The sequence below is a fragment of the Limanda limanda genome, chromosome 12 (assembly GCF_963576545.1).
Source record: "Limanda limanda chromosome 12, fLimLim1.1, whole genome shotgun sequence".
In the NCBI taxonomy this organism is placed as follows: Eukaryota; Metazoa; Chordata; class Actinopteri; order Pleuronectiformes; family Pleuronectidae; genus Limanda; species Limanda limanda.
In genome coordinates, this window is record NC_083647.1 from 9,839,355 (window position 1) to 9,866,992 (window position 27,638).

At 43.2% G+C, this 27,638-nt stretch overlaps 1 protein-coding gene across 1 annotated transcript in view; it reads right to left on the minus strand.

Moving 5' to 3' along the window:
- Window positions 1–418: 418 nt before the first annotated feature.
- The window catches only part of prkd3 (protein kinase D3), a 46,811-nt gene continuing 19,591 nt past the window's right edge, over window positions 419–27,638 (minus strand). The window contains exons 3-19 of the mRNA XM_061082685.1: window positions 23,755–23,893; window positions 18,441–18,572; window positions 17,355–17,512; window positions 16,021–16,216; window positions 15,844–15,921; window positions 15,003–15,189; window positions 14,004–14,127; window positions 13,698–13,775; window positions 9,037–9,313; window positions 7,361–7,413; window positions 6,893–6,965; window positions 6,683–6,789; window positions 6,387–6,548; window positions 5,097–5,195; window positions 4,743–5,010; window positions 3,535–3,620; window positions 419–2,638 (exon numbers count right to left, since the gene is read on the minus strand). Coding sequence (XP_060938668.1) covers window positions 2,465–2,638; window positions 3,535–3,620; window positions 4,743–5,010; window positions 5,097–5,195; window positions 6,387–6,548; window positions 6,683–6,789; window positions 6,893–6,965; window positions 7,361–7,413; window positions 9,037–9,313; window positions 13,698–13,775; window positions 14,004–14,127; window positions 15,003–15,189; window positions 15,844–15,921; window positions 16,021–16,216; window positions 17,355–17,512; window positions 18,441–18,572; window positions 23,755–23,893 — 2,391 coding nt within the window. The 3' untranslated portion in view covers window positions 419–2,464. The remainder of the gene's footprint in view (window positions 2,639–3,534; window positions 3,621–4,742; window positions 5,011–5,096; window positions 5,196–6,386; window positions 6,549–6,682; window positions 6,790–6,892; window positions 6,966–7,360; window positions 7,414–9,036; window positions 9,314–13,697; window positions 13,776–14,003; window positions 14,128–15,002; window positions 15,190–15,843; window positions 15,922–16,020; window positions 16,217–17,354; window positions 17,513–18,440; window positions 18,573–23,754; window positions 23,894–27,638) is intronic.

Here is a 27,638-nt window from a genome sequence, read left to right on the forward strand (position 1 = left end):
TACAGTCCAGGAACGGGACCCTTTTATTCATACGGCTGGAGCCCAACGCACGTTTGATACACAAAGGGATTCCGTGATGGCATTTGTTACGGGCGATTTTCAAAGTCGTCCACAAAGCCCCACATCACCGCCACCCTCTTTAACTATGTCATTACTCCCTTGTGGCGAGCGGCTGGCTCTGCAGACCGCTTGGTGTGGTGCAACAATCACATCCAGCTGCTGAGAATGGGATCTGACACGTGAAACCACTACACACACACACACACACACACACACATCATTATGCAACATACACAAGCGCTACAAGCCCGGGCTGCTTGTGCATGCGTGCCGGGGCAATGAAATCCACATTCTGGAGGAGCGTGAACAGGAAGACGGGAAGAGAAATTTCATTGTCAAGTTAAGACGTTGGGTTTTTTATTCCATTGGTATGAACTGAAATATACAAAACACTGACACCTGCCAATCCAGCGGCAACGAAGACAGGGAGAAGGACAACAGGAAAGAGGAATGTACTCCCAAAACACGCCAATAAAGCAAACTGTAAAACTGTAGCACTATAAACTCCCATGTGAACCGAACTGTACTCATACTGAACTTTCTACCATGTCTGCTGTCTAGACAGGGGGGGGGGGGGCTGTGAAAATGCTCCAGACATAATAATAAACAAGACAATTGACACCAATATCCTGTTCTATGTGAAAACTTAGATGATGTGCGGCGATGCAACGCTTCAGACAAAACACATACAGTACGTTCAGAAAGTATTCAGATCACTTCACTGATTTTCTTATTTATCACCTCATCCAAGGAGGTTATGTTTTTGTCTTCATTTGTTTGTTAGCTAACAGGATTATGCAAAATCGACAGAACCAATTTCCACAAAATCTAGTGGAGGGGTGGGACACGGCTCAAAGAGGAACCTATTCCATTTTGGTGCAGCTCTGGATCAACATGTGTGTGTTAACTTTCTTTAACATTGTGAGATCTTCCACATTTCCCTGGATTTCTCAGGAAGAAATTGTGAATCTTGATTACATTTCTTTTATGTACTGTAGTGTGTGAAATATGGTTCAGATCTAAACAAGGCGACTGTTGAGGTATGCACTCTATTAAGTTATGTATTACATGTATAGAGCTCTGCTTTGCTTTGGTATTGTGGGTGTTGAGAGTAGAATGATATGATGATGACATTTTAAATTTAAATAATTTTAGCATTCAAAATATTTAAAAAATATTTGTTGCCTATTTTATTCTGTTGTTCACCTCATTCTGACTTAAAGCTGCTAAAACAAGTGGATTTCTCAAGTATAACAAAGTTTATCTTATTTTATCAAACCTTATCTTATCTTATAGCTGCAACAAAAGAAAAGGGGGGAGCAGAGGGGATATGCAAACTTTCTGGACACACTGTAGTTCAGTATCTAGGGTCACATTCAGAAATACTGCATGAGTACAGGGAGCGGTGGCACAGAAACATGAAGCTCCAACATACCGTTGATTTGAACCTCATGTAGAACAGAGGAGTTGGCTCCATTTGACTTCAGGGTTACTAGTCCTGTAAAACTTAAAATCAACAATACTGATTAAGATAAATAGTTTGAAAACGAACAGCTTCTGTGAACATGATTGGTCAGGGTCAGGAAAGTTGATAAAACGTACACACTAAAAACAGATCTGGATGTTATGATGAAAACACCTGATGGGATGTACACGGGGGCCGATGCTGTGTGAGCTGCATCAACTTTCTTTGACTCTTTGCACCTCGACCCGGAAAGTCGTTCCATCTCCGTAGCAGCGAATAGTGTTTCCTATTCATTTGCTATCCTCCGTGGTAAGATAGTGCAAAAACCTACCACATTTACTAAATACATTAAAAAAACAAACAACATACAAATACATGTGATAGTTCCAGTTTCATGCCGAAGGACAGTCTCACAAACAGCTCGTACGCGGGAGCCGACCCGAGCGCGTTTGATTCTCAGGCTTTAAATCCCTTGTGAAAAGTGCCCTTTTCTCCCGGGGTAAGATCTCTCTCTGAACTCGTCTGTCACATACAGAACATAAGAGCCATGCCCTTACTCAAAATTCATCTAAATCCTATGTACACTCACTAAACGTTCACCTTTGCATATTTTGGCTTTTGGAGAAAAAAATCCATGGAATGTTTTGATGTTGTGCAAAAAGGAGAGAACATCTTTCTCTCCTTTTGTTTAATGCGTCTCTGTGGCCTGCGTCTCCACCCGCCTGCTTCTTGTAGCGGAGCATCGAGCTACGATTTCGGGGTTTTCCCAACTTTTAAAGCCTGCGGAGCGGAACTCTCCGTCTGATTGGCTCCTCTCTGTTTCCACAACAAACAGTCCAGGAGGGGAAATCCAGCGCTCCCAAAAGCTTCATGCAAATAAAGTCCCTGTGACAAGCCTTTCTACTTTGACACATGCTGTGTAGTAAGTCCTCCGAGCCCCTAGGGGTCTTCTTCCATGTCGTCCAGGTTGGGAGCCATGATGAAGTGTTTGGGGTAAAGGAGGCTCTGCTCGTCGGAGTACTCCTCCCAGCGGGCGTCGTCGCTCTCGTGGGTGATGTAGCGTTCGCCCCGTCGCGTCTCAAACTCCCTGAGGTCCAGCCACGTCTGATAGTCCTGAGGGAACGAGACATGGACTTTTAAATTAAGTCAATATGTTGGGCGTGTTAGTGGGGAGGTGTTCCTGATGTTAAGTGATTGCAAATAAATAGTTAGCCAATTGAACCCCAGCTTTTAAGTTCCACTTTAGCGAGACACACCTAACATTAAATGTTGTTCACAGAATTCATTTCTCTTTGGAGTTGCTCTGCGACCATTTTTATTGGGGGGAAAAATCTGTTGCAGACAACTTCAAATAGTTGTTTTGTTATTGAAACATAAGAGTGTGTAATTGTTCCTGTGAAACAAGACCCATGTTTGACTTTCTGAGCCTTCACAATGTCAGAGCGTGTCTTAAGAGAACTGGGCAAATTGCTCAAATCTGACATAAATGTTTTTTCTCAAATTTGTTACTTCTAAATTCAACTGAGGTGATTTGTTTGAAATTATTGAACAACAATTTCCCGTAATGCTGTGGGGAATGCAAGCAGGAAGTATAATGTAAAAAAAGGAGTCAATGAGAAGATAAATAGCTATCTAGCTATCTAGATAGATACATACATAGATAAATAAATAGATAGATAGATAGATAGATCGACCGATAGATACATAGATAGATAGATAGATAGATAGATAGATAGATAGATAGATAGATAGATAGATAGATAGATAGATAGATAGATAGATAGATCGACAGATAGATAGATAGATAGATAGATAGATAGATAGATAGATAGATAGATAGATAGATAGATAGATAGATAGATAGATAGATAGATAGATAGATAGATAGATAGATAGATAGATAGATAGATAGATAGATAGATAGATAGATAGATAGATAGATAGATAGATAGATAGATAGATAGATAGATAGCTCTCAGTTGTCAGTAATACATTTTAAAATATGTCACCTGTAACCAGGGATGGCTGAGACACTTGTCCACGCTGTACCTCTTCCTCATTTTGACCTGGAGAAGATTGTTGATCAGATCTGTGGCTGTGAAGGGAAAACAAATAATGTTACTAAACTGATCTCACATCGTCTCATACTTGCAGCATTACAGCATTCAACGGACACCTAAAGAGGAAAAACTGTTCACAACAAGAGATAAATATCAGCAGTGAGACAAGAAGAAGAAGGGGGGTTACAGTAGCTGGGCTCACCACACATCAACAGTTATTTCCTCCTCTGTGTGGGAGGAGCTGCAGTTTGGGCAGTTGGGGAGAGTTTGGAAGTGAATCATCCTGACCGCAGACGAGAGTAGACAAGAGAGGACCGAGAAAACCAGACGTGCAGGTGGGGAGGACATTACCCAGGCTGCTGGGTGTCAGTCTAGCACGAGAATACAAGTGCAGCCAGGCCACCATGTTCTGACAGGAGTGAAGGACATGCTAACTGCTAGATCAGATCACGCTAGGGTTGCCATCCGTCCCATGAAAAACGGAATCCTCCCGTATTTAGAAACAAAAGCACCCGTCCCGTATTACTGAGGGATTTAAAAAAGGGTCAGTAAGATGCCAATAGAAAATGAATAACAGGGCGCTTTATATTAAAATTTATGGTAAATTTGTTCCCAGGCAATGTCCTGCTCTGGGATCAATGAGCTGACAGCATATTCACACACGAGCGATGATACAGAATACGCTCATCCCATTGGTCGAGGAGGTACTGTTCCTTGCGGAGAAGATAGTGGAAGATAAGTAAGTATAAGGAGAAGATAGTGGAAGACAACAAAGTTTTGTTATTGCACTAAAAATATGCACAAATTCAGGATGGATGTTCTGCTTTCTATCTATTGTTTTATATTAATATATACAGTTTTAAGTTAAGAAAGATTCTTATTTTATTCAGTTAATTTAGTTTATTATTAAAGTGAATTGCTGGATAATAAATTGTTTTCCATGTATTCATGTGACTCAAAAATATGCATCTAATTCAATTCAGGGTCAAATAGTTAAAAAATCGTTTAACTCACAAAAAAAGGGGCTAAAAAAATTCACCACGCCAGGAAAGATGAAGGCAATCGGGTCGGCCGGCCCTGCCAATGAGGTGTCCCTTATTTATTTTTGACATCCCTAGATCACGCATAGTTGAATATGGAGCAGACCGACGGATTACCTTCGGGGGAGATATCCTTCCAGGGCGTAGGCGGGTACATGAAGGCAGCGTTCTGGATCTGATCGTTAATGTCCTCCTCCTCGTTGAAAGGGAACGTCCCGCTCAAGCTGACGTACACGATGACCCCCACCGACCACATGTCCAAGGAGCGGTTGTAGCCTTTGCTGCGCAGCACCTCTGGGGCCAGGTACGCCGGCGTGCCCACCACAGAGCGCCGGAACGACTTCTCGCCGATGATGCGGGCGAAGCCAAAGTCGCAAAGCTTCACCTGGTTGAAAACAGAAAAAATCGTTTATACACAAGTGGACAAAGCAGAAACACCGACGCATTTGTGTTTATTTTTGTTCATCTTACCTGAGGAAAGGGCTCTGCAGAAGCCAGTAGTACATTCTCAGGCTTCAAGTCACAGTGAACAATGTTTTTGAAGTGCAGATGTCTCAAGGCCACCAGGATCTGTAGCAACCGAAAGTGAAAAAAACACAGATTGAGCTCCTGAAATCCAGATAACTATACGTCTAATTGGTCTCAAGGTTTTGTTTAGACCAGCGTATGAATGTTTTCATGTAAACAGCGTGAGGTATAAACAGGGGAGTGTTTATATATTCTGTTAAGTCGAATCTACGGTGCTGCCATGTGGAAAAATCACAGCACGCTAATGCCCTTAAATACTTCCATCCTGACCGGTGCCTTCAGATAAAGACACGTGTCCTCGTCTCCTCATCCCTTCTTTATTCATGAACGCTGGTTTAAGCTCGTGCTGCACGCATGTCTGCTCGTGGCCCTTCACCAAAAACCACAGAGCGCCTGGCTCCCCCTGTCCTGACCCTGGCTCTGACAGAAGTCCTCCCCGGCCACATCAGAGCCCCGGCCCCGCCGCAGCTAATGCAGCTGTTGATAATACCCCCCCCGCTCCTGTTTGGGACCTGGGATCGACAGAGGCCCGGGGGCCCGCTGCTTCTTCTAATCAAACCCCCCAAAGCCACCGGCGTGCGGCAGGCTGTGATCCACAGGGCCAGGGAGGAGGCCGTGATGCCATGCAGACTGATCACGTAAACAACCCAAACCCTGACACACACACACACACACACACACACATGCACACACACATGCACACACACACACACAAATCTGCTCACCACAAGAATAAACAGGCCCTGGAGATGAGGCACAGACTCGCTCACAGTGGGCTAACACACCCCAAAAAGAGAGGGAAGGATACAGTGAGAGAGAGGAGATGGGAAACTACGATGGAAAATAAAGGGACAAGATCCACAAATGAAAGCAGGAGTTGAAGAAACAGGTTATTAAAAAGTGTGGAAAGATAATAGTTGCAGTTGGTTATTATCAGTTTATTTGACGATAACCAGCTGCCAGAGAGAATATGGTAACATTAAGTTACAGATCGTTCTGGTTTGGGTCAGCTTGTAATAGTTGGAATCTTAAGGGCACCGTCACACATACACAAATGTAGCAGGGCTGCCTCCCCCCCATACGCTTCCAATCTGTTAGAGTGAGGAGGCTAAAAAACAATTTGCCTTCTGTGGCAAGGCAAATAGCAGTGTGGCTTCTCGTAGAAATTTGAGAAAAGACAAAAGATGAAGACGGAACAAAATGTATTTTGCAGAAACACACACACACACACACCTGTGTGACCAGGAACTTGGTGATGCGTTCGGGCAGCTTGCTCTTCTCGCTGGACAGGATCATCTCCAGCATGTCGCCGTGCAGCTTCTCCATGACAACAAAGACCCGCTCTGGCGTCTCGAACATGCACTCCAGGTTGACGATACCTGGGTGGTGCAGATTCTGAGGAAAAGCCGACAAGGACTTAGAGACGAGCTCCTGTTCGAACCTGCAGAGCTCACTATCCTTTATAATGTGTTTTTACTTCTTTTAATTCTATAAATCATTTTAATTGTTTGGTGGAGTCTGGTCATTACCTGTAATATGGCCACCTCGTTCCTGAGCTGGCTCTCCTGCTTGGTGGGAAACCTCATCTTGTCGATGACTTTAATGGCCACATCTCTGCCGCTCTTTCTGTGTTTGCCTAAGATATAATGGGACATGGGGGAATTATTTAAATAGCCTAAAACTATATTAAAAATGTACAGTCGATCTATTGTGTATAAAATTCAGGTGTAGAAACATACCTCCATACACGATGCCGAACTGGCCTGACCCCAGCACCTCATCAGAAAATATTTGGTACACCGAGGCGATGTCCTGCACAGAGAGGATTTGCGTTGTTACTCAATGATTGGGTTTTGTTTTTACTTGTGGGAAAAATGTGGTTAAACTTTCCATGCTGTCAATTGAAATCAGTATCGTTACATCATCTAAATCCTGGCAAAACCCCTGCTCCTTCGCAAATATTGAACTTTCACTCGATGCAGAAGTGCAACCGAGACGAAAACCCTTCGGAACAAAAACATGAGGCTGCAGCTTCCCCATTTGTGCGGCACGGAAGCTTCCACCGGAGGTTTTGGTTGAAACACATTAAGACATTCTGGGTTTCTGATTTCTGATTGTAGCGTGACAGCCACTTCTTTAACAACTTCTTTCCCTGTTCTGGGAAACTGTGCAACAGTGATTTAAAGAAGAAAAGTTGCCCCACTCACCACATTCTCCTGGATCTGGCAGTTGGACACAGATATGCTGATGGACAACTCTTCTGAAAGAGAAGAAGACACATGATGGTTCCACATTCAACAAGTGAAAAATGTAACTTAACCGAAGCATAAAGCCGCCGGTCACTCGATCAGTCAGTGAAGGGATTGTGGTCAGATGCTCACACACTAGTGTTTTTCTCTTACACAACTTTACCCTCTTAGATCGCAGCTGCATGAAATACGTCACAACTCCTCGTAATGAAGCATTTTATTACACTATAAACTGGCTATGAAATAATCGGAGAAACTATGTGTGACTGGGTGTTGCATGTATGCAGGAGCTCATTCTGCACAATGAATAGAAAGTCAGAGACGAGAGCAAATGCAAAGGGATGAAGTTGTCATCATTCGGCTAATGTTAAGCACAACATCATAATTTGTTTTTGCTTTTATCTCTGACTTGCTACTTATTGTGGAGAAATGAAAGATGATGTTAGAATCATTTGGCTCAAGGTAAATAGTAACTTCTGCATATCTATACAATGCTTCTCTAGCCACTCAATGCTTTTTACAGTACAATTTTGCCATTCAATCACTCACACACACAAACAAACAAAAACACATATACACACACGCACAAACTCACACAAACAGTGCATCTATGTGGAGCACTTTACAACACTCATACACTGCTGGTACAGCCATCAGGATCAGTTTGGGGTTCAGCACTGCCCATGGACTCTTTGGTAAAATGGGGGACTGGGATCAAACTGCCAACCCTCTGGTTAGTGTTTTTTATTTTAATCTGGGAAAATCACTTTTATTTAAACCAACCATAAAGACCAAATAAATCGAACTGACATTTAAGTTCATATCTTTGGAGCATGGACAGTTTCATACAGAGCTGAGCAGTCATTTCTGAACACTCGCATGGTTTCAGAAGTGACCCAATGAATTGCTGTTCCACATCTTCAGATTCTTCTAATGAGATGCCTAGACTTAAAATCATTTGCTTCTAATGATCAGGTCTCTCATTGTCTATCTTATAGTCATTTTATAACCAAAGATCCTCTTAAAACATTCTACAGGCTCCTGTCTTTGCTGTTAGAGAAAAAACCTGTGAGAGAAACAACACCTCTGACCAGTGTTAGACTCAGATTCTGCACAGTCAGTGACAGTCATACAGTGACTTGCCTCATACTCACACTTATTTGGCCTATAGACACTTATACAGGGCTTCCCCTTCCTCTCCAAAGTTCAGTCGGTTCACCAGTTTTTTTTAATGACACCTTAACCGAAGTCGTGTAAGCAGAGATCTTCTATCTTTTGGGGCGGATCTCCTTCCTCTCACAAACACAATGTAGATAAGAGACACTACATTTGTTGTTGCCCTAGTCGGTACTTTAGCTTCATGCTTCATTAAACAAATTTTTCATCATCTACCTTTGAATATTTCAATATCTTGATTTTAGGTTGATCATTTGTAGCCATGAAGAAACTATTATATCTAATATCAAAATCGTGGTCTTCCTTGGACCTATTATAAAAGTATGTGCACAATTAGTCTTGATTCTAAAAAATATTTATTTTCAAATTAATTTTCATATTCATTCATAACTATGTCATTCATTCCATTTCAACCACAACATCAGGGCTTTTTTCTGCTGTTTGTATATCAAACTTACTGTGATCTTTTCCCTGTCCGGCACCACTGGCCACACTGGACTGGGGGGTGACGGGCATCAGGGCCTGTCTGATGGCCTTCTCCCAGCCCTGGGCCACCTCCATGCCCACCCCCGAGGCAGCCAAAGCTGGGCTGTGGTAGTGGCTGCCGTTGTTCTCTCCCACGTAGTACACCATGGTGCCTGTGATGACCTCGAAGCAGTGAGGGTTGCTGCCCTGGGCCAGACTGCTGTAGTCTCTGGACTGCTCAACCTGGAGGATCTCGGACAGAGGGATTTCCTGTAAGGGAGAAGGTGAGAGAGGGGTTACAGCAAATCACATTATATTTTGATATTATAATTCTCAAATGAAAAATATTCCAAAAAATATTTTCTTTCTTAATATAGTTTAGATGTCACACTTTATTAACATGGCCGATAATGTGGGACAGCATGATTTGGATAATCTGGGACAGTTATTTAAGTTACCTAATTGAGGGAATATGCATTTAGGGACTTCCTGAAGTGAAAAGAATAATTGATAAACTGAAGAGATGTAGCATTTTGCCCGGCAGTTTTTAGACAGGATGGTAAATACAGTCTGTCCCTGTGTGTTTAAAATGATAACAAGCACATAACCAGCACTCTAGAACAGACATGATCCAAAAAGAGTCTGCAGCCATTATACCAAACACGTGGAGGAGACAATGGGCTGATCGATCATGATGGATCTCTCACCTGCAAAGACTGTTTGTTCACTGTGTAGCCCCAATAAAATTAATAATCTGTTCTTGTTACTTGCTGTTGACTGTATTTTAATTGAAAAAGTGATACACCTTTTATAGAATGTATTAGATGAATTGTATGTTTTCAATATTCAAGATAAGGTTCATCTTCTTGAAAAAATATTACTTTTACATGTGAATATGAATGAAGAGAATCAATAATATTATTCATGTTCTTGTTAAATATCTTAGTCAGGCAGAATTTTATTTTTCGGCCCAAAGAACATTAAAAGCTGTTCCATGTCTGCTAGCTCCTTTCTTTCTTCTGTTCTTAAGGATTAAAGAAAGGTATAATATATTGATCGAATGTGTAACGCAGATATCAGTCGCAGAAGTAAAAAATTGCCAAAAATGTCCCAGATTACCTGAATTCACCCCTACTCATGCTTATTCACAAATGAACGAGTGCATTATACAGGTTGTGTTTGCTTGAAAAGAGGAATAACATGGAGGAGAAAACAAGAACAAAGATATTAAAACACTCAAATATCTAAATGGACAATCAGATAAATGGCTAAATATACTTTGTATGTAAGGGTAACTAAGGAAGGGTTTGCTCATGCATGAACAAACGGACAAACAGGTACAAACAGCTTGTGCTTGTACTTTAACACCAAAATATCTAAATGGATGATCAGAGAAATAAATATTATACATAAATCAATAAACATTGAGGTGAAAGGAACCTTCTAAAAATTTAAATTTAAATAAAAAAACAGATAAGATAATAAATCACATCCCCTCACTTCAGAAAATTGGCTGGTTTCTTTGTACCTTAAATGGGCAAAGATAGTAAAATAAATTGTGATCATCTAATTTAACTAAATGAAAACGACCTAATTCTACAGATGCAGTGCTCACCCTACACAATGACATGACAATAATAGAGGTATTAACACTCACACAGTCTCCACACTCAGCTGCTCAGTTGTTGACTCTATACTCCGAGCTCTATCTTTCTCTCTTCCTCTTCTCTACAGAGTGAACAGTGGCAGCACTCTTTAAAAGTTCCCCCCCTTCCCCTTCAAGCTCGCTGTCAAATCAAAGGAGAGGAGGGAGGGTCGAAAATCAGAAAACACACAGAACTTCCAGCCAATGGGGGGGCTCCCTGAGGCACACGCTGTCCCCTCCGCGTGGCTCACCACAGGAGTATCAGATGAAGTGCTTGTGGTTAGCGGGACCGGGTCACGTGAGCGGGGGGGGGGGTGCCATGCGGCGGCCGAAGCGCCCCGGTTCCCTGATTACAAGGCAGGGCCAGCCAGGGGCCCCATCTGAGCATGAGCCGCTGGCGCTACCGCTAGCCACCGAGACGAAAGACCCTGCAACTGCCATTCTTCTACTGGGTAGAGTGTGTGTGTGTGTGTGTGTGTGTGTGTTTTGATTGTGACAGCACTCAATCTGGCAGAGACAGAGAGAAGCCCCCTCACCCCATGAAAGGTTCTTCAGAGAAAGCCACAAGTACAGGGGTCTCGTCTTCAAACGGGAAGCTGTTATGGCTTCCAAATGGTGAAAATGGCTGCCATGCCTGGCAAGCGAGCCACCGCACGACCACCACTAATCAGATTGGAGGTAGAAAGCAAAGGGGAGGACAGTGGCCGCACGCTGATGAGCAGCAGGCAAGAAAACTTCAGAGAAAACCCCCGAGCCGGGGCGATTTCCCGGATACAGATGGGGCAGATGGAGAACCTGTGGTTTCTGAGGAAGAAGAAACCCCTGGAGGAAGCTTTTATCTACTGCACAGGAGATCATCTCACGTTATCTATCACAGACAGAAATCTGCCGCTCTGCAAGAGGCCTGCAAACCGTTCGACCCTTTACAGCAAACCTTCAATTAGCCTCCTGAAGGTCTTAAACAAGGCTGAGGGCCAAGTTGATAATAAAGAACCACATAAAGCTGCCTGTAAACACACCCGAGGAGTCGGCCCCTGCTGAGGTTTCCTCCCCGAGGCTTTGGTGGCAGAGGCTGCAGGGTGTGACAGGGTAATTGGGGGAGAGGGGTGAAGGGATTCGAGCTGTTTTTCAGTCAGTTTCACAACCAGTGTCAGAGAGAAGAAAAGAAGGACTGTAAGAGCAGCTGCTTACAAAACCACCACTTTTTAACACACACACACACACACACACACACAAAGTGAGCGTGCCACCCCCTCGCTCTGGAAACTCTATCGCAAACCGACACACACTCATAACTCTGACCACAACTCAAAGAGGTATCAAAGTCTCAAAACATACAGAGCGACATGAACAATAAAATGATTACACCCAACCCACCCACCCTACACACACACACACACACACACACACATAAAGACAACCAACCAACACACATGTGGAAGTCTTTACCTCGCAGTTCCCTCCCTCGCTCCTCAGTGTGTAATTACTGTGCTATTAAGCCCCTGCGGCAGTGTAATGACTGACTCCGGTGCTGGCACTGAGCGGGAAGTGTCACACACTCTCCACGACTGGTTCTACACATACAAATGGCATTTTTATTCACTCGCAGGCACAGTGAACTCAGAGATAAAGGTTGTGCTATAAGATGGTTTTTCTTTGATCATCATCATCTTTGGTTTTTGAATGTGAGGAAATCAATCCGTTTATTTTAAAAGATCGCGCAGCAGATGCACTTTTTTGGTACCAAAAGTTTCAACTCTATCTCCTCAAAACCCCTGATTATATCCCATCTGACCTGATACACAAGAGTTAGACATAGTGAGTGTTAGTGGCTGTGTCTCTTGACTGCATGGAGGAAGAGCAGAAAAACCCCAAGGGGAGTTTCAGCGAGACAAACTGACCTTCAAACACACAGGAACCTGCTGCTGACACATTTATTTACACACCTCTCATCAAAGTGGTGTCGGGCAGTAATTATATGAAAAACACATCGCAGAGTTCAGTATCGCTTAAGATGCTTTCAGACATGCACGCACATTGGTCTGGAATGTTCCAGAGGGGGCTGTATATGCAAATGTCCGATTCAGCTGCTCTGGACATTTTCTGGAACGTTTTCTGCCAACCCCCCGGTAAAATGTCTAAAAACTAGAAGTAGACGAAGTGAAAACAGCTAGAAAATGTCCAGGAAACAGTTTCCGGACATTTCCTGGAGATCATGTCTGATAACGGTTTATTTTCAATTTGAAGGAAATTAGAGCAGATGCAAAGTTTCAGGTCTGTGGAGCTATATGAGGATTTTTGGGATAGTTTTTCACCCCAGACTCAACCCTGAATATCCTTGCTCAAGTTTCTGACACTTTAATGAATGTTAATCTATTGCCGCTTTCAGACATGCACTGAACTCAAAATTATCTCCTCACATTCTCCAGAGGGGCTAAATGGGAGAGCACAAATGTCAGTGTGAGAGCCTCCGGACTTTCTCTGGAGTTTCTCCTGGCAGCCCTTTGGTAAAAACCCTTGATAATGTCCGAATGAGCCCATGTTAGAAAACACCTAGAGATCCTCTGCATGGGTGACTGGGTGAGTTGATGATGTTTTTAACACACAACATCCGCAAAACTGAAAAAAAAAAATATCTTAGGATGGAAAAGATGTGCCACAGACAAAGATGTCGACATAGAAAAACAATACGATTCCAGAGCTGTTGGTCATAATGGCTGACACCGGTGTTGATGTGCTGTAAACAAAACCACATGATCTCGGCAGTACAATTTATACGTCTTTCTATCTCCTACATGCAGCATCACCCCTGAACGTTCTGAGGATTTCTCTGTTGTTGAAAATGAGTATGAGCAGAGAATCTCCTGCTGCGATCTTCACACGTGAAAGGCAAACTCCAGAGAAACCAAAAGTAACCAAATGTTTGGACATTCTCCGGAGTTCACGCCTAAAAACGGCCTGTATTTGATGAAAAAGGCCAAGACACAGAGACAGGAGTTTCATTCTTACTTTGTAGAACTTGGCTCCAGTGTCGTTCTGGAAGAGACTCAGACTCTTGCCTTCCAGCCTCCAGAAGTGTCTCTTCCTCTGTTAAAGGGGAGGAAAAACAAACACCACGTTAAACTGCACAAAACACAGCCAATGTTCTAGTAGTTACTATTTATTTAGTTTCTCAAGCAAAATACCTTCTGTGCTGAATTCAACACATGAATTCAACAGCTTTGGAGAGAGGGAGTTTTCCCCAGCATTAAGGCTAAGCACAGCCCATTTCAGACTGGGCTCCTCTGTAGAGCTTTGGGAGGTTATCAGTCTTACCAGGTTGTCCCTGCTCGTATAATGTACCATCCAGCCCTCCTTCACTACAGTGGTGCTCCGCCTCTTGGTGTGTTTGATGGACTGGACCACCCGCATGAGAGGGATGTTGCTGCTGGTGGAAGGACTACACACACACACACACACACACACACACACAAAAGATAATAATACGATTTGATTGGTAAATATCAGAATCAAAAATTGATAACATTTTAACTGACTAAAAGCCTGTTAGTGAAAAAGTTTTAAATAAGCCTTTCCAAGACAGAAATCCTGCACAGAGAGTGATTTTTGATATAATGTTTGCAGCCGTGGTGACAAACAAACATAAAAACTCCACTGCTGGCCTAGAATAAACTCAAGCATTTGCCAGTTAGACCTGGTGGTTTAAAACACAACCACAAAGTCCCCGGTTTCAATTAGGACGGGGACCTTTCATGCAAGTCTTCACCCCCCTCTCTCACTGTTTTCTGTCACTCGGCACTGAAATATCCAAAACAAGTAATATAAAGAAAAGCCTAATTAGGGAAGGTGGCCTCGGCAGGGTTTCAAACAGCCATGGATCTGTGTCTGAGGAGCGCAGTGGCACAAGCTTATCTCACCAGCGGATCAAATGGTTTATGAGTCAGAGACAGCCGAGGGGCAGATGAGGATGGGGGACGTCTCTGAATGGCAGACATTGTGGTGACTTGGGGGTTTAATTTCAACAGAGATTTATAGATGTATATAAATAAATGGCACATATCTATAAATATCATGACATGAATATGATGAGGTTGACTCTACGCAAGCATTGGCCCTGAAATGCCCGAGACGGTTTGAAACACCAGGGGGCGTTTTGGGCCAAGTTAGACCCATTATTTCTTTATTTTTTGGTCATAAATGTGAGATTAAAACTAGCATTAATGTATTTCATCAAAAAACACTGTTATAATATAGTAAGACAGCTCAACAACACATTTGAGTGTGCAGTATCTCTTTACATCAGCATCTTCACACCTAATCATCTTGATGGGCTCTTCATCTTTCTCTCTATCCAAGAAGGGAGAGTCCATGTCGAACATCCTCTCCTCTGGTGTCGAGGGTTCCTCTGGGTCGTCCAGTCCTCTGCCGCCCTCCATGTCACTACTGTCCACCTCCATCGTGTCCATGGTCGTGTCTGAATCCGGGCCGGGGCTGGCCGGCTCTATGCACATGAAAAATGTTTGAAATCACAAATATCTAAGGCAGGGGTTTTCAACTGGTTTTATTTAAAAACCTCAAACAAATCTAGATATATCTTCTTAAAAACCTCAAACAAATCTAGAAAAATCTGTGAAAAAACAACAAAAACGGTTGATTTTCAGTGCTTAAGAATTGAAAATAAAATTAAAATGCAGTTTGTAGTTGTACTGCATCTCAGAACCATATGCACATCAATATATATATTCATGACTTAAATGTACAGACATGTAGCTGACATGTTGAGAGAACGTTAAAGTCAGGGTGATCAATAACAATCAACATGAACTGGGGCTACAACTGAAGAGGGTAGATGACAAAGTAATGCAGAATATGTCACAAATGATAATCATACAATATCACACAAACAATTGAGGCCTACTTAAGTTTAAACTCATGATCACCAGCACCTTTATATTATTTTAGACATATTTTTGTTATTTGAGATATTTTTCATGATGTTCAGGAGTAATCTGGAAATGTGTTGAAATATCAAAGCGAATTTCGTGGACCCCTTGCAATGCCGTCGCGGACCACCAGGGGGCCGTGGACCCCAGGTTGAAAACCCCTGATCTAAGGGATATAACACTGTCACTGTGAAACAAGATGAAATGTTTACCTCCATTGAAGTCCACCTCTCCTAAACAGTCTCTTGGCACCTTCGAAGCACATCGTTTGTGGCAGTTGAATCTGCAATCTGGTCATTGAAATAAAAAAAAACAATGATAACTTATGATCATGGGAAACAGCTGCCATGGTGTTCTCAAATGATCTCTTTGAAACACACTCTTAATACCTTTACACTGCATGCCCTGGCGGAAGAGCCCCTTGAGCAGACGCTTGCAGTACTGGCAGATCGTCGGCCGCGTGTAGGTGTGTATGGCGAAGGTGTGCGGCACCTTGACCCGCCCCAGCACCAACTTCTCCATCCAGATCGGCCTGCCGCTCCAGGACAGGATCCGCTTCCCCGCCTCCTGATGGGACCTCTGCTGCTGAGGGTTGGAAAGGATTTAAAAACATTTTAAAAAGTGAAAGATGGAGGGATGTCCAGAGGAATTAAAAACCATATGCTGGAAGGAAGCAAACGGAAAAATGGAACGAAGAACGGCCTCAAAGGGAATGTGGGAGCGATAGGGAACGACAGTGAATAATGAGATGGCAGTAGAAGAAGAGACAGAAGTCGGTGGAAAAAGCAAAACTGTCACACTGAGTTAGCATGACTTCGTCGTCGACAGAACCCTGGTGGTCCGTGCACTGTTATTAGATTTGTCATGTTTTACCACATATAAGCATTTACCACTGCTTTTATATGAATAAATTGAGTCGTCTGCAAGCTGCTGACAGAAACGGGAAGGGAGTGATCTTTCATTTTCGCCAGCGAGTGAGCAAATACACAAACGAGGACTTTTAATGTCATTAGCATAATCATATTTCCTGATGACCTTTTCGAGGGGACATGGACAAGAGGAGAATATTCCATTGTGGGCTTATCCTAAAACCGTTTCATAAGACCTCACTGAGGATCTCTCAGCACTGAGCTGTGCGTCACTCAATTCAATTTTCTGAATCAGTGTCGTTCCACAACCGGGCCCAGGAGATAGGAGGGAAACAAAGCCAGATTTACTAAGTTTAGAAACAGCACGCACAGCGGCTACCTCACATTCTTGGCTCGGTCACCTGGCTTCCAGTCTGATTTAGGTTGATGTCAAAACTGCAGCCAGCTCAGTGTATGCACAGAGGATAAAAATAAACATCACACTCGCCGAATCCTAAATTCAGTGGATCAGCAGATACTGAGGTCTTTCCAACTTTCTTTTTCTACTTTGAGTAGTTTGGGTTTCGCCCCCTTTTGGGAATAACTCACTTAACTCACTCGTGCCTCAACACATCTGGCTCCAGCACACCTGAGACACCAAGGAGAGCAACGGGAGCTGACTCCAGATGGCGTCCCAGCAGATCTCTGGTTCGGAAAGAACTCTGGAGAGAGCTGGGAAGGCCGAGCTCTCTCCTGGTGGAGGACTTCAGGAAGTTCAGCTGATAAGTACGAGTAATCCATAACCTCCCTATAGTCTGATAGTCTGTCGGCACATAGGGAAGTGAGGAATACGAGGGACTAAATCACAGTCTCACCTCATCCAGGATGACGACGGCATTCTCAGCAGGTGCCGGTCGGGGGACAGAGAGGGACGGTGTGGGCAGGGAGACATTGGACAGTCGCCTCTTCCTCACACCGGTGCAGTTATTTGGGATCTTGAAGGCACAGCGCTTGTGGTAGTTCAGCCCACATCCTTAAAAAACAAAAACACAGAAGACATCAGTCACAAGTAAAAATGTGGACAATGGCCAAAATGGCCACTAAATGCAAAATAGCAGGCTTCCTGCTGCGTTTTTCCAATTGCACCTCTAGACTTTTTTGTTTGTCTGGTCATGATACACCTGTGTATCAATTTTTGTGAAGATCGGTCAATGTGAACACGTTCCGGGGGTCTCGGCGGGCACCGTTGAGCCATTTTGCGACGCCCATTGAAAATTCCTCCAGAATACGTTAATTTTCAAATTTTGGGAAGAATTTGAGCACGTTAAAGCCCTCAAAAAGCCAATTCATTTGCCTGAATAATAATAAGAATAAGAGTCCTTACAATTTCAATAGGGCCTCACTTGCCAGTGCCTGTCAGTGCTCAGGCCCTAAAAACAAGGATTTATTTGATCATTTTGAAAAATTAGCTACAAGATGCATAAAAAGGCCTGTATACCACAATTTATGACTTTGTGTGTTTGCACTGGTTGATGAATTAATGTTTTAAATTGAATTCACAGTCAGGGAGGTCTTCAGGCGCTGCCGTATGACAACAACATGAAAGAGTTTGATTTGAATCTGATCCAATAATGCCGAAAAAATGAAAGCGAGCCGTCGTGCCTTAACTCCACTGGGATCTGAATGTCAAGCATTTCACTGGCTGCAGTGCTTGGACAGAATCTTTCTTGTTTGCTTGTGTATCTCTCAGATACATTCTTGAGGTCAGAGATGTCATGTGTTTGTGCATCTGTGTGGCTACAATAGGAGCCAGGCTGGATTTCTAGTGAAAAGGTCTTAGAGAAGTCAAAGGCTCAGGGTGAGAAACAGTTTGCTGTGTAGTGTTTGTCCAGGTGTTTGTGTGTGTGTGTGTGTGTGTGTGTGTGTGTGTGTGTGTGTGTGTGTGTGTGTGCGCTCCTGACCTTCACATTTGAGCCCCTGCCGCACCAGACCCCAGAGCATCTCCCCGCAGTAATCGCAGAAGGTGGGGGCCTTGTAGGAGTGGACAAAAAGGGCATGGGGTCGGATCTGGAAGTCTTCAACTGTCGCTTGAGCTAAAAAAAATAAAACAAATACGACACACAAGATGTATAACTAAAACTTGCCGGAGCAAAATAAATCTGGAAAAACGTTTTGCAAAGGAAACTGAAGGATTGGAAGAGAAAAAATGAGAAAAAGATGACAAAGGAAGCAAAAGAACAGCAGTTTAACACATGTATTTAACAACTATTTGATACAGTTTTCATTATTAAAGCAACACTGCAGAAAATACAGTCTTACTGTGTATGTATGTGTACTTGTAATGGGGTAACAACTTTAAAGGAAGTTTTCAACACAAGAAAGCAAAGAAGAACTTGTCTGCCGGTGCTATCTTGTAAATGCTGATTCCACTTTGCTCCCCTAGAGGGCGTCACATCTTCACTGGCACGACTTCAATTTCATCATTGCTTGTATCAAAGTGTCAGGGCACACCCATAGGAGAGCAGAGACCCACAGTGTGACCCTGTTATAATCCATCTTTGTTATTTTGCACGTAATAATAAATCAAACAGAGCTGTGGCTATGTTTTTTTCTTTCTGTGTCTCTTCCTCTCTTCAGGGTTTCTGCTGTTTGTTTTCACACAGACGCTCTGAGCTCACTGCTGGAAACCGAGGCTCGGCTAATCATGACTGTGAATCATCAAAGATGTGGAGATGAGTAAGATAAACTTGTGTGTTTGCACGTGTGTGTGTCTCTGCTTTTGTGTTCCTCTGCAATCCTTTGACCAGTGACCATCAAACACAATAGTTAATCAAATGTGAACTTGGTGTCACATAACGCGTGTGTGTGATTCAACCAATCACTTTTTTTTTCCCTCCTGGGATGAGCGGGGACAACATTCTCAGCTGTTGTTTGCCGTGATGAGGTGCAGACTTGCACAACAAAGTATGACATTTGGCCAATAATAAATTAAAAAGAGCATTTCCTTTGTCAGGGAATCTACACATGCTCCATATAAAATAAAGAGAAAACATGCTTGGAGAAAAAAAAAGTCAGTCAGAGGAGGAAAAAACTCTTAGATGTCACAGGAATCCTCACTGGCAGTTAAATTGAATCAATTTGATTTGAACAAAATGAACAAAATGCAACATTTCCACAGAAATGATAGGTCGAGGGCTAATTTTAGCGTCGCGGCCTGGAACCAATGTGATGAGAGATATTTTTTGCGCAGCATTAATGTAAGAAGGGATCGTCTGGCCACATTTTTCCATGGTGGGGTGATGCAGGCCGTTTTGATTTGAGAGAGGAAAGAGCACATAGGCGGGTCACATGTCACAGCTCCCTGGCACAGGCACATGAAAGGCAGCATTCATGAGCGTTTTCACACACGCCTGCAAAACAACCGGCTGCTTCTTAGCTGCCGCAGTGTTATGTATTGCCCGTCGTGCTTATTAGCATCAAACAACGGCAAACATAAGCTCGGCGCGTTGTTTTTCGCGGCCCTTCTCACGAGCGGAGAGGCTCACAATGATTTGCTTTGAGAGTTTACAAAGTTTCCAATCTGACAAAAACATGTTTGCCATATTCACGATAAACAGAGAGTATTCTAAAACGCCAATTTCACACCGAGAGCTGGTGGGAACCTGAGGCAGCGTATAAAACAGAACAAAGGGACAATCGGTCGGGCCAAGCCTCAAACCTCAGGGGCCTGAGATGGCCTGCGCCGCGTCGGCTGTGTCCAGGGCCGCCCTGCACATCAGAGCTTGTTTACACTCCACGGGTCCGCTACAATCACTTACTGTAGCACAAAAAAAGCCCTCGCCTTTGAGCCCGCAGCCAAGAAAAAGCCACTTCTGCCTCCCTCCCGCAGCAAGAGAGATATCCACATGGTCTCTCTCTCCCACAGCCGCGGAATCCAACAGCAGGTTGGTCAGGGAACGCAGAGGGCGAAGGGATGACAGGGGACAAATTGTGGGGCGGAAAGGGTTCTTATTTTTTCTCTGCACCAAATGAAAGGCTTGGGGATGTGGATCCCTCAGCTTGTGACATAGCAAAGCCCCTCTGAAGAGGAGGGACCACGTTTAAGGAGCGTTGGGTGAAAAGAAAAGGAATAAAAAACGGCTTGCATATGTAGAAAATCTTACATCTCCTTAGCGAGTATATCTCTATAGTGTCTATAGCTCTTCAGGTGTGGATTACACCTGCAGATGGATTTGAATGAGAAGACACAGCAGAGGGAGGGAGGGAGGGAGGGAGAGAGAGAGAAATAGAGAGAGAGAGAGACACAAAGGAGCGTAGGAGACAAACAGAAACAAAAAGGAGGAAGTTCTCCAGTCTTTCGTCTGCATTCCTCAGCCCCGAAGTATCCTCAGATCCTGAACCTATACAATCATCCCACATAAATCCCCACAAACAATAGTCTCGCAGCTCAGGAGAGAGGAGGAGACGCTCGGCACAGGTGGCGTCGAGTGCTTCCTCATGGAGGCAGACGGAGCAGGAGAACAGATTAGAGCAGAACAGATACTCTAAAGCCGTTTGCTGCTCCCGGCCCCGCACAGGAAGCTGATTCAGTCATTGCAGGAAGTGACACAGAAAAACACCTGTGTAGATGTAACCGTGGTGGACAATGTGGGGTTCTGTTGTGTGGAGCAACATCTTTTTACTGGCATTGAAAAAGAATAGAAAATACGATTTCATTTCCAGCTATTGAAGCCAAGTTGAGGATATTCTGACAATTCTTACTGACTGATTATTTTTGGTATTTTGTCTGATATGATCAAAGTTTTATCAACATGTGATACGGATAAAAATAAAGTCAAGTCGGATTGAGTTAACTCATGTCTGAAGGGGTCAGTCTGACTGACATGTTTTTATTTATAATCATTGGAAATATTTAACTGTGTGGGGATAATTTTCCTAATAAAAGACGTCAGAGTTTTTCTTTTCCACTGAAATCTCATTCTCTAAGAAAATCTCTCTGAAATAGCTGCAGTGCAAGAATGAAAGAAATAAAGTTGAGATTTGATAACATTTTCCTTATACCGATTTCGTACCAAGTACTTCCTTTAAATAGGTCAAAACGGAAGTTTTGCAAATGGTGCACGTTGCAGCTGTACTTGTGGAACTGCAACTTCTTCTCCTCCTTCTCCTTCTTCTTCTCTGCTCTAAAAACAGTACCGGACACTCCTGTATTAGAGGCATTTGCCTTGCTGGTGTCAGAATCAGAAGGGACAGCATTTACCACTCTCCTATCATGAATTAACAATTCTGTTGGATTTCAAAGGTATTATGGATTTATTTATAGTGTGACTCTCCTTCTATTTGTCAAAAGCTCTGATTTAAATCCAGAGTGAACAAATGTTAAATGGTGTGTACTAATATAGTATTTTATAGTCTTAGTGGCCATTCATAGAGCTTTACAGTACAGGTGACATACACCCATTCACACACATTCATGCTTTTCCTATCATACACCAATTACACACTGCCGGCACAGCCATCAGGGGCAATATAGGATTCGGTGTCTTGCCCAAGGACATCGAAGACGAAGGTAGTCAACTGATCGGATTGGTCATGAGCTTGGCTGCTGACAGGTTTTGATCATCACCTCTGCTCTGGGGCTGAGTACGTGTGCAGCATATATGATATTCCACAGTAAAAAGGGAAACATCAATGTAACACCCGGGGTTTCAGCTGAAGTTACCTCGATAAGATAAATCCTGCTTGGTAGTAAAGGTCTCAAACCTCTGATGGAAACTTTGAGGAGGGAGACAGAAACCAAAACAAAAGAAAACACCAATTCATCACGAAATAAAAGCAGGTCAGTGAGTGAGTGTTGTGCTGAGTGATTCACCCGCAGGAATAACATTTCATTCAGGCATCGTAGTTTCAGCGAGTACAGACGACTCTGACAGTTTCTGATCCACTGAGCTGCCCTTGAACGAGACAACACAGGCAGTGTTTACTGGAAGGTGTGTCAGCCATGACTAAAAGTCCAGCTTCCTCCACTTTATTAGTTTAAGGCAATCGTTTGGAATTTAATAACACTTGGTTTGTGACTGTCTGGTGGAATTTTACTCTCATATTTCTCCTGTTTGGGGAGTGAAAAGAAGCGTGACCTTAAGTCTGTTGGTTTTGAGCCCTGAGAAAGCAAGAAGCCCTGAGCCAACAGAGTCACTCCACTACATTTTGTAAACAGTCTCTGCTGGTGTTTCAGCTGACACAAACAGTTAAGAATATAACTGAAGAAATGCTTTTTCCTCATAGAAATATGTGGGTTAAATAGGCTCTAAAGTCTCTCTTATATTTTAAAAATTGCAATTTTAAAGTTTGCAACTGCTGAAAAGCCACTGCATTAAACATAAAATTTTTAAATTAAACATCCCCCACCAAAGTCTAATCGTAACCTTTTACGACAAAAAGCAAAAAGTTACTTGGACTACTTATAATCACAGTAAAGCTGCTTTGAGACATGCACTGGACTCCACAGATCCTCCATACTTTCTCTGGAGAAGGTGTATTTATGATCGAAAACATTTCAGAGTGTGACTAGCATCGTATAAAGTCTGTAGAAATGTAGGAGCAGTCGATGTGTGAACACTTCAGGGAGCCCCTTAAAGATGATAAATAAAAAAAATGAAAAAAGATAACAAATATAGAGTTTGTGGCGATTAGAGCTGATGACGGTGTCGGCTCCCGTGATCTACGCAGCAAAACGTGACTTCCTGTCTCTTCTCTGCTGCATCCGGGTGCACCACCTCTTGTCTGAATAATGCGGAGGATTTAATGCTGTTATGAACGCGTGTGTGCAAAAAACCTCCTGCTGTGTTGTGCATGTGTTAAAGGCAAACTCTGGGTAAACTCTGTAGCAAATTCTCCGGATTTTCATGTCTGAAAATGGCTTAAGAGGTACAAACTCTTTCTGTGACCCAACCATGAAACAGGTGACCTCCGTGGGCAACGTATAGACTACAATGTTGGAACCGAAATGAGACGATCTACGTTGAGCCACTGCACAACTGCCGGCATAGCTAGCTCATTAGCTTTGTCACTGGCTTGCAATGCATCCTAGGATAGGTTGCCTCTAGAAGTATCCCCCAATTGGATCTTTTGTCACTCACAAATGAAAGGACACATCTTGAGGATACCTTAGAAATGGGACACCCAAAACACGCCACAATCCATCTTCAAATGCCTTCTCTGAAGAGGCACTACTTCAATACACATTAACTTAAAGTTGCAGTGCAGTTTACGTACCAGAGAGCACCACCTCGATGAGGTCTCCTTCATGAATGTCTTCTGCACAGGTCAGCCTCTGCAGGATGTTCTCGTCGCTCAGGTCATGGCGGAACAGCAGGATCTTGTCATACATGCCAAAGAAGCCACACTCGGGGAACTGTGGAGAAGTAAAGATATGAGTTATTAGATGTAGGCAGAGTGAAGATGCTAGTGAAACACTGAGCCTGCTAAAAACAAAGATTATAGAGGTGATACAACAAACTGTGAATCTGATTAAGAAAGCTGACTGAGTTTGTCTGACTCATATTCACAATTTGTGCAGTACTTAACATCCACAAAATACACACAAGCACACACACACACATTACATCATATCCAGTGGCTTACATCACAATCCGTATGAGGAGTATTTTGAAACCTCAGGAAGTGAGCTCCTGCTAAGACTTGCTTTCGTCTCTCAGACAGTCTACAGCATGAAGTTAGAGGAAATGCCACGAAGACGACCCTTCACTGACAACTGATACTCAATTTCCCTTCCACCATTAATATTAGTGGCCGACATTTATTTTCATTCGTAAAAAACAGCTGCAGAGCATTATGAGCAAATCTTGAGTATTTTATTCCCACTTTTCCATTAATACATTGATATCTTAATGCAAACCAGGAATAATCGTGATAAAAATGCTTGAAAAATGTTTTTCAGTAAAGTAATGCATTCGGTGTATGTTTTAATAAAGGTGCACACAGAAAAATCCACTTTTGGCAATTCTGGCACATTCAAGGTCTTCGACAACAGCATCTGTCGCCGTCATTGCAGAAGTCTGGGCCAAACCAAACCGAGACAAACCAGGTCATGAACTGGAGCCGGGCGCACTGACGTAAAGTCATGTGACAGAGGAAGGGGGCGGGGAGGAGGGCGGGAGAGTGAGGCGTGCAGGAGGAGGAGGAGGTAAACATCCTGTGAGGAGTAGAGGAGAATCAGCGCACAGGAAGTGCAGCGCCAGTCAATACTGAGTCACTTCCTGTACTGAGGGCAGCTCAGCCTCTTGGAGAGCAGGGTTCTTATCATAAGCATAGAGCTAAGAAAGTATGTTTATGCAAATATCACTTCTACAAATACACAAATTCCAGAAGAATGCCGTTTCGAACACCAGTGGAAAAAGCCGATCATCAGTAGATGGATGTCCTGAGTGTAGGAATTCAGGAATTGGGGCACTGTCATTTTACACCAAAGCCCGAGCGTCAGGATCAATGCCAAGCAGGCTGGTACTGGAAGATCTACCAGCTGTTTCCCCCTGAACACGGGTCACACACAATGGGCCACACAAGAACAATGCCACTGCGGCCCAGGAGCCCTGAGGCTGGGATGGTGTCTGTGCACGGGACGCAGAAGACACCTGCAGCCCTTTGACCACCAACAAACACACATCCAGAGACAGTGAGAGAGATTAATCGCTCAGGAAAACACAGGGTTTATACTAGACGACTCATGTCAGTTCAATATATTCTCGAAATAAACAATATATAGCATCAGAACCTCAGAGTGGAAATGATATACAACTGTTACACAGCAAAGGATGTGATGTAAAGTAGAATCCGATAAAAAAATGTATTGCACACAACCATAGACATCGGTCATATCATAGCTACACCAAGGGCTAACAGTAGGGCTGGGCTATCCGGCAAAACCTTATATCAAGACAAAACTTGATAAATGAATAAATAATACTAATAATAAATGACAAATCTGTCAATATTAATAATTATCATAATAAATGTATATATATATATAATATATTCTTCTCGAAACTGCTGCATTAAAGGGATAGTTCCCTCAGAAATGAGAATTCATTTATTAACTACTCCCCCGGCCCTATGCCAATGGGGAGTGGGTGAAGTTTTGGAGTTTCAGGCATGTTTAACTGTTTATTCATTTAATGAGTTATATCTTTAAGTTTTCAGGAAATCCATTCATGAGTCTTTGTGTAATCTTGTTGACAAACAAACAAGCAAATCAACAACCAACCAACAAACAAAAGGAGATGGGTTAATACATAACCTCCTTGATGGAGGTATTAGGCTATAGTGTCAGTCAGTAACCTGCACTATTATTTCTCAAGAACACACCCTGAAAATGTCAAAATAAGTAAATATATAAGTTTAAATTCAAATCTTGAGTATTTTATTCCCACTTTTCCATTAATACATTGATATCTTAATGCAAACCAGGAATAATCATGATAAAAATGCTTGAAAAATGTTTTTCAGTAAAGTATTGCATTCGGTGTATGTTATAATAAAGGTGCACACAGAAAAATCCACTTTTGGCCATTCTGGCACATCCAAGGTCTTCGACAACAGCATCTGTCGCCGTCATTGCAGAAGTCTGGGCCAAACCAAACCGAGACAAACCAGGTCATGAACTGGAGCCGGGTGCACTGACGTAAAGTCATGTTAAGTTTTCAGGAAATCCATTCATGAGTCTTTGTCTAATCTTGTTGACAAACAAACAAGCAAATCAACTACCAACCAACAAACAAAAGGAGAAGGGTTAAGACATTACCTCCTTGATGGAGGTAATTAGGCTGTAGTGTCAGTCAGTAACCTGCACTATTATTTCTTAAGAACACACCCTGAAAATTTCAAAATAAGTAAATATATATTTTTCAATTCAATTCACCTCTTATCACATATCTCAAAACCAAAACTATCAACATTGCAGGATTGCACTTTGGGCCTGTGCTGTGTTTTTGTGAGATATAAGACATATTTAATGCTACTTTTTGTTAATGGTTCTGACCTCCATTGTACAAAGATAATTCAGCTGCTGCAGACACAAAGACAGGAGAAGGAAATAATTACACGGAAACAGTTTGTGAAGGAGAAAGTTCTGCTCGGCTCTGAGAGCTCAACACCGAGGCACGTGGCCAAGTGATGGAACGTTTCCAACTCGCCGGCTGCTTCTGACACAGCTACATCCGAAATCCTGTCACCATCTGAGGTGATTGATGCGATGTGGCCTAAACCATCACCACCACCACAGGCAAGGGCCGGGGATGGTGGGTGGGCGGGGGGGGAAACATCCTTCCTGAGGCGGCTGCAGTGTCATGCCGGGGTTTTCCTCCACTCTCCTGACATGCCTGATCTCCGACACACACACACACACACAAATTGGAGCCCAGGCCAGCATCTTGCCAGCTGAAAACACCTCCTGTTGGCACTTTGTGAAACACTTTCCAGTGAAGAGATCAGGTCTCATTCCAGAGCAGGAGCATCTGCAGGCCGGCACGTAACAAACTCGGGGCCAGAGGGCACTACTTTTTTCCAAGGTCCATTAAAGCAAGAGGAAGGTACAAGAACAATAGATGGGCTGGTTGGGGGCACACTTTAACAATATGTTGTTCAGTTCAAACGGATGAACGTTATAATTGATGGCTAACCTGTGGGGATATGAAGTAGAAATCCCCAAATCAACACATCTCTCCTCCCTGCGTGTAAAAACAAACCATTCACCTCCACTGTGCTCCCGTACACACACACACACCCTCACACACCCTCACCCGCACATGCTAGCACGTTGGTCTCCAAGGCCCGTAGTGACTAAGCATGTCTATTGTCATCTTCTAACGCAAATCCATTCAGAGGAGCAGCCGCGACCACACACGCACACCAAAGACCCCGGCCGCAGAGGAGCTGTGTGTGAGGTCCACAAGTCAGCCTGGAAAGACGAGTGGAAAGGGGCTTTGCTGTAGTAAGCTTTTGTTAAACGCACTAATCCTCCATTGATATGCTAAATCCTGTTAGATGGAAAGAGAGTGAGAGGCAGGAGAGGAGAGGAAAAGAAGGGAGATGATCTGGGTTGGGTGGGATAAGTCTGGTTTGAATAATCAAGTGTGCAAGTG